Source organism: Pelobates fuscus, chromosome 1 (assembly GCF_036172605.1).
Source record: "Pelobates fuscus isolate aPelFus1 chromosome 1, aPelFus1.pri, whole genome shotgun sequence".
Lineage (NCBI taxonomy): Eukaryota > Metazoa > Chordata > Amphibia > Anura > Pelobatidae > Pelobates > Pelobates fuscus.
In genome coordinates, this window is record NC_086317.1 from 69,704,983 (window position 1) to 69,717,987 (window position 13,005).

The 13,005-nt window shown below is 40.1% G+C and overlaps 1 protein-coding gene across 1 annotated transcript in view; it reads right to left on the reverse strand.

The window, feature by feature from the left end:
* SMTNL2 (smoothelin like 2) overlaps positions 1–13,005 on the reverse strand; it is a 94,380-nt gene that overhangs the window by 20,918 nt on the left and 60,457 nt on the right. Inside the window, exon 6 of the mRNA XM_063443842.1 lies at positions 7,738–7,905. Within this exon, the coding sequence (XP_063299912.1) occupies positions 7,738–7,905 (168 nt within the window). The remainder of the gene's footprint in view (positions 1–7,737; positions 7,906–13,005) is intronic.

Here is a 13,005-nt window from a genome sequence, read left to right on the forward strand (position 1 = left end):
TGATATTTGTATAGGTACTTGGGCAGAATATTGAGAACAAGGCCAAAAAAAACAACTAATATCTCAAATCAGATACTGCAGTTTGATCATATATTCTAGCTTTCTGTACACAGTATACAATGGCACCTCTCCGTACTAACACAAAACATTCTGATTTTCAAGAACAGAGGTATCCCAGGAAAGGAAAGAAGGGCAGAAATGTATGCCCCAGAAGGTGAATATCAGCTCTGATCATGGGTTAAAACTGAATGCTTTGAAATGTACAGTAAATCAACATAAACAGTGTAATAATGGTGACGTTGATGCGTGTGTGTGTGTTTTCTGGATATTTGTTGCATGGTTTATGTGTTCTCGAAGACTTTAAAAAGTATGTAGCACGACCCGAGGGGAAAGGAAACTCTCACTGCAGACATATAAGATGTCTATTAAGGTAAACACTCACTTTTTAGTAAGATTTGGCTCATTTGTACAGGTTTTAAAATGTCCACATCCAGGCAGCTCTTGCAATGTAAGAATTTCAGCTAAAACCTTTGCAGATATTTTTCTATTCTCTTTAGAAAGAAAAATAAAATATGATTGGTGTTTGTGTGCAGTGTAAAGATAGAAACAAAACAAGAGAACTAAAAAAAAAATTTAAAAAATGCATGCAAGTTTAGATATACTTAAATTTTACTGGTTGTTGCATGGTTTCAATAACAAGCCACATAAAACGAAGGAAATTAATTCCGCAGGTACAAGTAAAGAAAAAAAAAACGCAATTAACATTTTATAATGCATATAAAAGGCTTTCAGGCTGTGATTTAAATAATCCTACAAAACAATTAAAAACACCAAGTATCTTCCAAAACAAATCTTGCAGGTGCATCAGGGAATGGTACTAGAAGTTCCCCCACAAATCTCTGTATGCATAGCATTGCCCATCACCTTGCACTGGCACTGTTGAGAACTTTTTTTCTTCTTCTTACCTAGGTCGGGATACAATAGAATTCAACTTGGACATAGAACGAGTTCTTAGTACGGCCAGGCTCAACACAAAACCCAAATTCAAACAAAGACTAACTATGACCAGAGACTGACTTCCATACCTATTACACCAGGGATGATAAATTTGCTTTAAAGGCCCAAAAATGCTAATTTGTACATTAGTCATTTATTTACGTTTCAAACAAGCTTTATTCGTGTCATCAAATCGTTTACAACAGTACGATTAGTAGGTAAAGTGAGAGACACGCAGGTCTCGCGTAAACATGGTTAACAATCATATCAAGCTTGTTTTAAGGAATCATCCTTGCCATTAAACCGTGTAGAATGCTTTTAGCAGAGCATGCAGGAGTCGTCACCTTATGGGTATAATGTATAGAATGCCTTCAACTAGTCTGAGTGACCCGGTCAGTGATAGTATGGCTTGGATCAAGAAGCCATATTGGGGACGTAGGCCCCAGTAGTATCGTCTAGGTGCGCAGGTAATTTAGTATGATCTACTGCAGTGTTCCCCAACCCCCGGGCCGCGGACCGGTACCGGTCCGTGGATCAAACGGTACCGTGCCGCCCGGGGGGGGCAACGGGGCACTTGCCCCCCCGCGAGATTCTCCCCCCGCCGGCTAGTGCAGGGCTGACATTGCCCAAGTGCCAGCCCTGCAATGTGCCTGCGGAACTGGGAGGGAGATCAGAGCTCTCCCTCCCCGGTCCGCAGGCACATTGCTGACAGCCGGCGGGGGGAGGGAGAGGGAGGAGAGAGGACCCGGGTCCTCCTCTCGCGAGCAGGGAGCGTTGCCGCGGTTACCACGGCAACGCTCCAAATCTCGAGAGAGTGAACTCTAGCCCAGGAGCGCGGGCTATAGTTCACTCTAACCACCAGGACCACCAGGGAATCCCCACTGGGACCACCAGGGAACGAAAGATGTCCCCCCTCCTCCTCAATAAAGGTAAGACGGGAGGGGGGACATAAAGGATATATTTATTTTATTATTTTTTTTTTTTTTTAAAAGCCTTCCTACCCTCCTCCCCCCCCCCATATACACACACTACACACACTGCCCCCATACACACACTACACACACTGCCCCCATACACACACTACACACACTGCCCCCATACACACACTACACACACTGCCCCCATACACACACTACACACACTGCCCCCATACACACACTACACACACTGCCCCCATACACACACTACACACACTGCCCCCATACACACACTACACACACTGTCCCCCATACACACACTACACACACTGTCCCCCATACACACACTACACACACTGCCCCCCATACACACACTACACACACTGCCCCCCATACACACACTACACACACTGCCCCCCATACACACACTACACACACTGCCTCCCATACACACACTGCCCCCCATACACACACTGCCCCCCATACACACACTGCCCCCCATACACACACTACACACACTGCCCCCCATACACACACTACACACACTGCCCCACAAACACTGCCCCCATACACACACTGCCCCACAAACACTGCCCCCATACACACACTACACACACTGCCCCACACACACACTACAAACACTGCCCCACAAACACTGCCCCCATACACACACCGTCTGCAAAGAAACAAGCTCAGGGTTCTCATTGATTTGGCATTCTAGTGAGTTAAATAAAATAAATCACTTTATAGTCATTTTTTGGTGTAGCTGTATTTTATTTTAAAGGCATGTTTAAATACAATTAAATTAAAATTATTAAATCAAAACAAGCGGGCCACGGAAAAATTATCAAACGTTTACCGGTCCGCGGCGATAAAAAGGTTGGGGAGCACTGATCTACTGTACATCATAGTCTTAGAGCTGTATGTGTCTGAAGAGTATGTACTCATTTATGAGGGAGATTAATGTTAGACCTCAGTTGGGCCTAGTTTACAGTGGGCGTGTCTAATATGTGTATACCCCGTGGGATCGCGTGGGTGTTGTCGCCAGTCTTGCTGGCCCATAGGTGTAGGAGTAACTGTTAGATTCCATAGGGTTGGTACATCCGTCTTTTATATTAAAACATGGGTGTAATGAATAAGAATAATAATAATAATAAGAAGAAGAATATGTAGGGTTATTCACTGAACCAGGATTTGTCGATTATTACAAATTTACAATTGTTTAAAAAAGCTCAAGTGGAAATTTTTGGTTTTCCATTTTGGCTATTCTGACACAATTTGCTTGTGAATCTTCACAATTTTAAGTTTACTGAATAAAGCCCTAACTGTAATGTGGTACTTCCTAACACATTATTATTATTATTATTATTAATAATATCGGAAATTAAACAAGGTCTATAAGGTGGAGCATTACCCTTGTTTAAGTTTGTAAGATTTTCTAACACTACTGGATGCGGCTACAGAGACAAAAGTAGAACATGTAATAGAGCAAGCTATTCAGAGAATGTCCAGAAAACATTAAATTTAAACGTGACATAATAGAATGCAGACTAATAATACGTTTTTTAGGTTTAAAATGATGTCGCTAGTTCATAGGCAATGTAAAGATATGTGAGAATATGTAGAGTTTACAGAATGTCTGCCAGGAAAAATAGGCCACCCACAGGCAAAATTCCACATGGCTAAAATGATTTGTTCTACTATCAGTCTTTATTATCTGTACTGGTTAATGATTTCATTTGCTTGTATATTGAGGTTGTAAATAAATGCAATTGTTGCCAAAATACAGGTTAGGGATTCATTTAAAGGGACACAATAGCCAGGAATTGAATATATATATATATATTTTAATTTTTTTATTTTTTCAAATTATGCCCTTCCAAAAGAAATGACAATTACTAGGCATAACCTAGCATAACTCTAGGAGATTCTTCTTCTGGTCTAGGTCATTTTTAATGCCATAAACTTTTGTAGGTTCATAGTTTAACCCTACCTACAACTCAACCGATCATGTAGAATGAGTGCAGTTAATCAAAATGATAGTTATACCACAGCTACTCGGCCTACTCACAAACCCATATCAACAGTCCTCATTTTACGATCAACAGTTTTGATGCATTGCTCGAGGCCAGTTAGTTACAGTGGCGTACTAAGGGGGGGAGCGGCGGGGGCGGTCCGCCCTGGGTGCCACGGGAGCACTTTCACAGGGGAGGCATTTTGCCCCTGCGTCTTATGTAAAGGGTCCTGCTGCTTACGAGAGTATCTACGCTCGTTTCCCATCAAGCAGCAGGTCCTCTGTTCTCGTGATCCGCAAGAGCGTTGCCATAGCAACCCGCAGCAACACTCTCGCGTATCGCGAGAACAGAGGACCTGCTGCTGCTGCTGGATGGGAAACGAGTGTGGAGAGTTCTGGGCCCCGCTTCACTGCCTATCTATGCTGTGCCACAGGACCAAGCAGGAAACGTAGTGTGTGTCCCCTCCCTGGACACAGATAAGAGTGGAGGGGGAGGAACCCAGGTAAGAGTCGAGGAGGACGGGATGGACAGGTAATTATCAGGAAGGGCGGGGGAGAAGGGAAATAAGTGCTGCTCACCTTCCCAGCACTTATTCCACACAAGACACACACGCTGCATACACTATACACACACACACTGCATACACTATACAAGTTGCATACACTGCATAGACTATAGACACACACTGCATCCACTTTACAAGCACACACACTGCATTCACTATGCAAACACACTGCATTCACTATACACACACTTATACATGTGTATCAGTATGTGTATCTGTATCTGTTTGTGTGTCTGTGTATCTGTATGTATGTGTATCTGTATGTATGTGTGCCTCTGTGTGTCTGTATGTGTGTCAGTATTTGTCTGTATCTGTGTATGACTGTGTTTCTATGTAACTGCATGTGTGTACCTATGTGTCTGTGTATCTGTGAGTATATGTGTATATGTCAGCATTTTGCCTAAACTACACACAACTACAACCCTGCATCCAAATGTCAACACTACATAAAAATACACCATATTCAAAAACCACACTACTGAAAAATGCACGCCTGCATTCAAATGCCAATACGTGCAAACACCAATGCATTCAAATGCCAATACGTGCAAACCTGTACATTTACTCACACAAACTCCATGCAAAAACATGCTTACATTAAAAATATACAAACACTGCTCAGTGCTAAATACATTAAAACATTTGCAGGTGTTTTTTTACATGTTAAAGTGGGGGGTGCCAAATATAGGACCCGCCCCGGGTGTCAAATGCTCCAGGTACGCCCCTGGTTGGGTAGTCACCTTGATATGGGGGGACAGGGGGCTTGGAGTTTTGCTTAAGGCAGCTGAACACTTATCTGAGTTTTGAGATTGTGAGGGAGGCAGATCAGGAGCAGAGCCAGCACAAACTAAACACAACCCTGGCCAATCAGCATCTCCTCATGAGGAAAGTTCAGAGGGTAGAGACACTGAATGTCAGTGCTGCACTGCACCTTTAGGAGCCATCTGAGAAGTGGCCAGTGGAGATATTCCTAGGATGTAATGTAAAAACTGAATTTTCTCTGTAAAGACAGCATTTACAGTAAAAAGCCTGCAGGGACTGACTATACTCACCAGGACAAATACATTAAGCTGTAGTTGTTCTGCTGACTATAGTGTCCCTTTAACTGGTCTTTTTTTAGATTCTTGAAAAACTCACACATACCGTAATTTGTTACTCTTACTATCTAAAATGCAGTTGAACATCTAAGTGCAAATACCTCCATTACTGTTCTTGTCCTCTGTGATTCAAATAACAACGTGTGTGACATTTAAAGATGGTCAAGTGAATCATAACAATAAAACAATTGAAACAAGTTTGAGGTGGCTATTGCACTAATTAACATCAACAGCATGAAATAACATAACAAAATGCTCTCTAAAATTACAAGCGATTACCAAGTCTCACAGTTCACATCAAGGTGCCAAGCGGCTTTATTGAAGTCTGGTTTTCATGAATAAAACTACCTGCTAACACCGATTTGAAAGGCTCCTCACTTACAGGAAGTTTAGAGATAGTCGGAGGTAGATATATTTCATATATAATCTGAATGACTAGTGAACTAAATAAACAAAAGAAAAAAAGTCCTAGAGAAAAACGAAACAATTGAAGAAATCAAAAGCTTACCCACACAGTTACAAATACACACTCTATATGTATGTGCTTGCCTGTGTATACTATATATAGTTATCAAATTTACAGTAAATAATCAAGGTGTCTTTTTCTGGTGATGTGAAACGCATCCTGTGTAAGGTTTACATCCCCACTCACACAAAATGTCAATATTAAAGGACCACTATAGTACCAGGAAAACATACATGTTTTCCTGGCACTATAGTGCCCTGAGGGTGCCCCCACCCTCACGGTCCCACTCCCACCCGGCTGGATGGAGATTAAGGGGTTAAACACTTACCGGGCTCCCTCGGTGCTGGAGACTCTCCTCCTCCTTTACCCGTCATCGTCTGAATGCGCATGCGCGGCAAGAGCCGCGTGCACATTCAGCCAGTCTCATAGGAAAGCATTCTCAATGAAAATCACAGTGATAAGCGCGGAAGCGCCTCTAGCGGCTGTCAATGAGACAGCCACTAGAGGCTGGATTAACCCTAAAGTAAACATAGCAGTTTCTCTGCAACTGCTACGTTTACAGAAAAAAGGGTTAATCCTAGGTGGACCTGGCACCCAGACCACTTCATTAAGCTGAAGTGGTCTGGGTGCCTATAGTGGTCCTTTAATTGCAGGATCATAAGGGGTAATGTAACATATTGCTATACATGTGCCCACCTTCAGCTCAACTGAAAATAATTATTTAATGGTTCCAGCAGAGTAATTCTTCATTGAAGACTATAAAAGTCTGACTTCTTCCCTTTACGTGTTTTTCTACACTCAACGGTTAATATAAGATCCTTGCAAGAATCTATAAGATCCTCTTGCAAGAACAGACACAAAAAAATGTATATATATATATATATATATATATATATTGCTCTATATTTTGTACAATGTATAGTTTAAAATTACATCTTAAACTCACACCTTTAACTTTAGTGAATAATTATCACTCCTGTATTTTCTTGTTTGTAAATGGTGTAAAAGCAAAATTTTATTCATTATTTGCTATTATTCATCATCTATTGCTCATAAAACCGATCATGGGAAAAAAAGAAAATTACAATTTAATTGTAAAACACCTGAAATTTACACTTTATAGACGTAGCGTTCCCCTAGACAATGGAAGTAAACACTGCAATTTCTTCTATAAAATTTAAACAAATAATTGCCAGTTACATCCAATTACATTTTACGCGGATAAACATGAAGTAGATATGTATTTTCATGCATTTCCCCAAGCCTCATAAAACCACCTACATAAATATAATTATTAAGTATTATGCGATGCTCTCATAACACTGCTTCTATAGACCAATCCATATGGTATAGAAGGAAGGATATACACTCATATGGTAAAATGTTAAAATATTAACATAATTTGCAGGTGTTGGGGCACACTTCAACACCCATGCTATATAATACAGCAACCTAGATTTCTATTTAAGAACTACTGCTACAGATAATTCCAAAGAACAATTCTTTTGTCATGTTAGAGTTTCATACCTTTTTTTCCCCAACTATGCGAAAAGAAAAAATAGATTTCTGAAAATGGCAATTGCATGATTTTTACTAGAAACCTGTTCAGAGTAAATTCAGAATTGAGTTGATTAGTACCTTTCCCAACTTACAATAGGTAAGGAAGCAAAATGTCTCTTACTTGGAGCTGTCATTGTCGAATTTCTCAAAGAAAGCTTTGCGAGCTTGCGTGCCCGAGGACCGTGGAAGAGTCTGGGACCTCACCAACTCCCGTTTCTTTTCAGCTTGGCGACTCACTGCAGGTGGAGGAGACTGAGATTTGGGAGTGACATCGAAATATCTGTCGGTACTAAAAGCGGAAATAAAGAAGGCTTACTTCAAAGTTTACATGTCCGTGTTTATGGGAAATGATTCTTCCTACCACATCTAAATTCAAATAAATCTGAAATACTTGTCTAGCAAAATGGAATGAAAGTTATATTGTATCCAACAATTCTATCAGTAAAAAAACAGTTGTATTTGCATTACTACAAAAATCATACCCAATACTTTTATTTGCACTAATACTGGTTACTCATAACTTGAGTTATGTCCTATGTATTCCTCTCTATGCTCTACTGCACTACCTTCCCCCCCCCCCTTTCTATTGTTCCACCATTTTATTTCCTAACTTCCTGCAGTACTGAAAAAAAAATGCTCTGTTGTATATGGCCCACATCACTTATCAGTATATTAAGTCTGCCTTGCTGAACAGATTGCCTGGATTTAGCCCCTAGTAAAGGGACACTATAGCCACCAGAACAACTACAGCTTAATGTAGTTTGATTATGTCACAAAGGGGCGGAGCCAGCGGCAGCAAACCTGCACGGCGCTTGAAATAAGGCGACTTACAATTTTATAGCGGTGCTAAGGGGGGCAAGCCACCTAAATGGTGGGTTAAACACTACAGGGTCAGGAATACATGTTTGTGTTCCTGACCCTTTAGTGTTCCTTTAATATCAATGCATAGTTTCTTTAGCAGCTTATCTTTAGGGATTTTCGCCATACCAGCATTCCCAGCAGGTTTTCAATGTGTTTTACAACGAAATTGTTGAGGTCTAAAGATGCAAGGGACGGTGAATCTTGTGTTAATCATTAGCAAATCTTGCCCCTTTTTTCAAATCGAAGGAAAAATATACCCCAGGAAATTTTGCGAGTTGTGGATAAAACTCTAAAACTAAGAAACCTTTAGAAAAATTAAGTGCGTCATGAAAATTAGTTTTAAAGGTGGCATCTTTGGTCCTCGATAATGGCTAGCATTGAGTGTTTTACATTGGGTTCTAGTGGAATGTTCGAATGTTTTTGAGTCGATGTAGTTTAACTTCCATTACTGAGAGGAAAATACCACTGAAATAATTGCGTTTTTATGTAGGTAAAAATGACAGACTGACAGCCGTGCTTTTCTATTTTTAAAATTCCTGTAAGAAAGCTAAACACAGAATAAAAGCTTAATAATGGAAAAGAAAATCAGAGCTAGGGGCATTTCTCTAGGGCCCCATAGCTCTGTCACTTAAACACTATTTGACATACTGCAGAAATTACAAATAATTGGGAACGGTACCAGGAAATGATCTGTGCATAACACTATTATTATTATTATTACTAGCCGTAGATGAAGAGGTGGCCAAATGGATGATCCATATAGCATTAATAACAATCGTAAAAAAGCATTTTATGAAGAAGGAAAGAAACAAAGAAACTTGGGCTGAATGATAAAAAAACAAAAAAATAAAATCCATTGTAGCTTTAATTTTGCAATTCACCACAACTGATCATTCAGTGAATATACCCTAAATATTTTTCTCTGGTTTGCAAACATACCTTGTGCTGTGTGAATAGTATATCAACACCGACAGAGTTCAGTTATGTGCCAAATTCCAGATTACAGCAAAATGAATCGTGAAAGGCTTCCTTTAGGTGAAAAACCTTTAACTGGAACATTCTATGGCTCAGCTATAGTCATAGCTAAACTATTTTAGCCTACGTTATACTATTCAGATATTATTTTGTTGCAGTTGGCAGATTAGTGAAATAACCCATAAACCCATATTTCTACCTAGAGACTGTTGCATTATTTTGACATAATAGTTGCTTCCCCATTATGTATCTTTATTTATTTTTTGGGGGTTAGAACTACTGGAGGATAAGTGCCAGACTTTCCCGTAGTAGAAGACTGGACGAAAAGGCTGTAGCCAAGGCACCTGTTGTAAAGCGGGCAAGTTGTTCTAAGCTACAGTGGTTTGATAACTTACTAAGTGATGATGTCAGGGCACAATTGCACTATAACCACTACAGCAGGCCTTCGTGGTTATGGTGCTTGTGGTATTTCTTAAAAAAAGCCATGGAAACTAAAAATCCCCCTCTAATCACTGTTGTGTATTTCCGCTTGAGATTTGTGGGAGTTAGACTCATGGACAGCAGCATTGGCAGACAAACCATCCAACAGGAAAATCACCTCTTAAATACCCCAAATAGCTCATTTAAGTGACCTGGGGGTTGGCAAATTTGCAAACCTAAGACGCCAAACTGACCTATACAGAAGGCAACTTTAGCATTGCAAGGGCCAGAAAAGAAGTAATTTTATTAAAAATACATAAATGTAAAAAAAATAAATAAATATGTGCCTTAGAGGTTTATAATGACATGGCTTATTATATTCAGAAAATACATATTAAAATAAATGTCCCTCTGTGTAATGACTGTCATTGTGATATATTGTTCATCTGCTTCTGTGAAATGTAGGACATGTACAGACAATTCTATAAATCACTTGTGCACACACTGTACATCTTTCCCTCTCAACATGACGTATCCTTAAGTTCAGGCCAAGCAATCAATCACTCCTGATCATGTGATCTACCACAAAATGGTGGCAGGGTGGGAAACGCACAGAAATGTTAAATATCCAGAAGAGCTGGTTTGAGGGTGGGGGAGTTTGTTTTGTTCCATTGCTATTTATTTTTTGTGGTTGAGCATATAATGCAATTTTCTTTATGATTTTTGGTTAATGCGGTCTTCAGGAACGGAAACCTTTATAGTTAAGACAGGAATCTAGAAAAACAAGATTCTCAGGGGTTTGTCACACACTTGTGGTCACAGGTCAGCAAATTATTGCTTTTTCCCCGTGCCAAGTTTCTCACAGGTTTGAAGTGACCCTGTCACTTAAACACTTTACATTAATCAACTTAAAGTTGTTCTAGAATTGATAAAAGGGTATTAAAATTATGAGATTAATTGTTTAATTTGAGCTAAAAAAACATTTTGTTTTTTATTCTATGCATTGGGGCTGATGAGTACTATAGTCACTGCTGCTTCCCAGGAGTAATGGGAGTTTGAGCGTTTAATCTTCCATATGTGTAGCTTAAGCTACCTGACTAGTAGACATGTCACCAGAGAATGATTTCGTACTAAATAAACATGTACCCGAATTTGGTCCGCAAACCATTTGTTTTGCAAACGAAATTCGTTAAAAAAAATAATTTGTTTTCGTCCATTAGGATGAAAACAGCACTGCGCATGCAAAAAAACCATCCTTGTAATAAAAAAATATCCCCCGCATTAAAATCTATGGGGGTTAAATCCTCCAGCATGCCCCTACTCACTTTTCTTTTTTGAAAGCAACCAATCTCCGTGTTATGAGTCAAATTACACAGCATGGGAAAATTCCAAAGAACTTTCCCACGCTGTGTAAAATGACAAAGCACTCTGATTGGTTAGATCTCAAGCCAACCAATAAGAGTGCTGTGACAGGTAAATGTAGAGACTTACCTGTCAGTCTCTTTATTTACCTGTCAGAGCACTCTGATTGGTTGGCTTAAACCAACCAATCAGAGCCTAATTGCAGGGCATAGGAAGGCCTTTCCCCACCCTGCGGAGCTCATTCTGGATTATTTTTTTTTACGGTCAGGATTTTTTTTTCGTCTTGTTTTTTTTTTTTGCGCTCGGGTTTTTTTTTTTTCTGCAAAGTTCGACGGGTATGATAGTTTTTTATTTGGCCTGTTTTGGGGCTGAACAAAAAGTTTTTTTGTTTTTTTAAAAAAGACATCAAATGGCAAATGAAATTTTATTTTACAGGTTTAGTTTTTTGCCCCCCTCCTCACTATTATTATGGTGAGGGAGGTAGGGAAGGTATTTTTATTGGGGATGGGGGTGACAAGAGCCTTGGGGATCCCTCGTCACTTTATTATTTGTGGTCCCCACCTGCCGGTCATGGCTGGAGACCTGGGGGGGACATTAGGTCCCCCCATTATTTATTTAGGGTCCCCACCCGCCACTCATGGATAGGGACCAGGGGGGACATTAGGAACCCCGTTTAGTTATGTGTGTTCCCCACCATTGGAGAACGGGGGGACCTGCCCAGTCACTAGTAGTTTTAAATGACAGTGAGCAGCCATTGGCATGTGGGAGGATTTAACCTCCCTTTTATTAACATGGGATCATAGTGACCCCCATAGGTTTTAATGCGGGGAGGGGTTATTTATTTGTTTTGGTTTTTTACGCGCATGTGCGCTGTTATTTCCCGTGCTGTGGGGGTCAATTCCCCTGCAGCACGGAGTCTATTAAACGAACAAAACGAAATGAAAAGGTAATGCATTTGGCATTTGCCCTATCGTTTCGTTTATATGGCTTTCGTTTACGTTTTAGTAACCAAATACGAAAAAAACTCGAATTTTCTGACAAAATCGTATTCGTACGAAAACAAATGCACATGTCTATTGCCTATACCCTCTTATGCTACTTGTATAACACATTCTTTATGTCATCTTAAATAGCATCATCTTAAAGGGACTCTAAGATGCATAACCGGTACTGCTCAGTGAAGTGACAAAAAAAAGCAAACTGCTCAGTTAAGGAGTGTCTCATAAATCATTTACATGTAATATTTACACAATACTTAACAGCATGTCCCAGACTTCCTCTAATTATGTTGCTTGCTTGCTCTCTTTTATGACACAGTGGCACTTTATAGACAATAAAATGTAATCTATACACTGAGCTAGCCAATTGCTTTGAAATCTACAGATAATGTTTTGTTTGATTTTGAAAACTGTAGCATAGTGTGTACTACTGCACTGCATTCTGGGATTAAGCCACATGCATTTCATTGAGCCTGAAGCAGATATCTGGTTAGAACCTTATTTAAAGGGACACTCCACGCACCAATACAACTTAATGAAGGAGATCGCGGGCAGGGTCTTACCTTAAGGAACCGCTTTTGATGCATACCCTTTTCCACTCAGTTTTATGAATGGGGAACAAGTGATACTGACAGTCTATCAGTGGTGCCCAATCCGAGTCTTTCTGAAAAAGACTCTGACCTTCTGCAAAGCTGGGCAAAGCAAACAGGCACCATCTTCCCAAGTTTGGGGTTAAACCCTTTGTAAATGGCTTAACCCTTTAAGTTAAGATG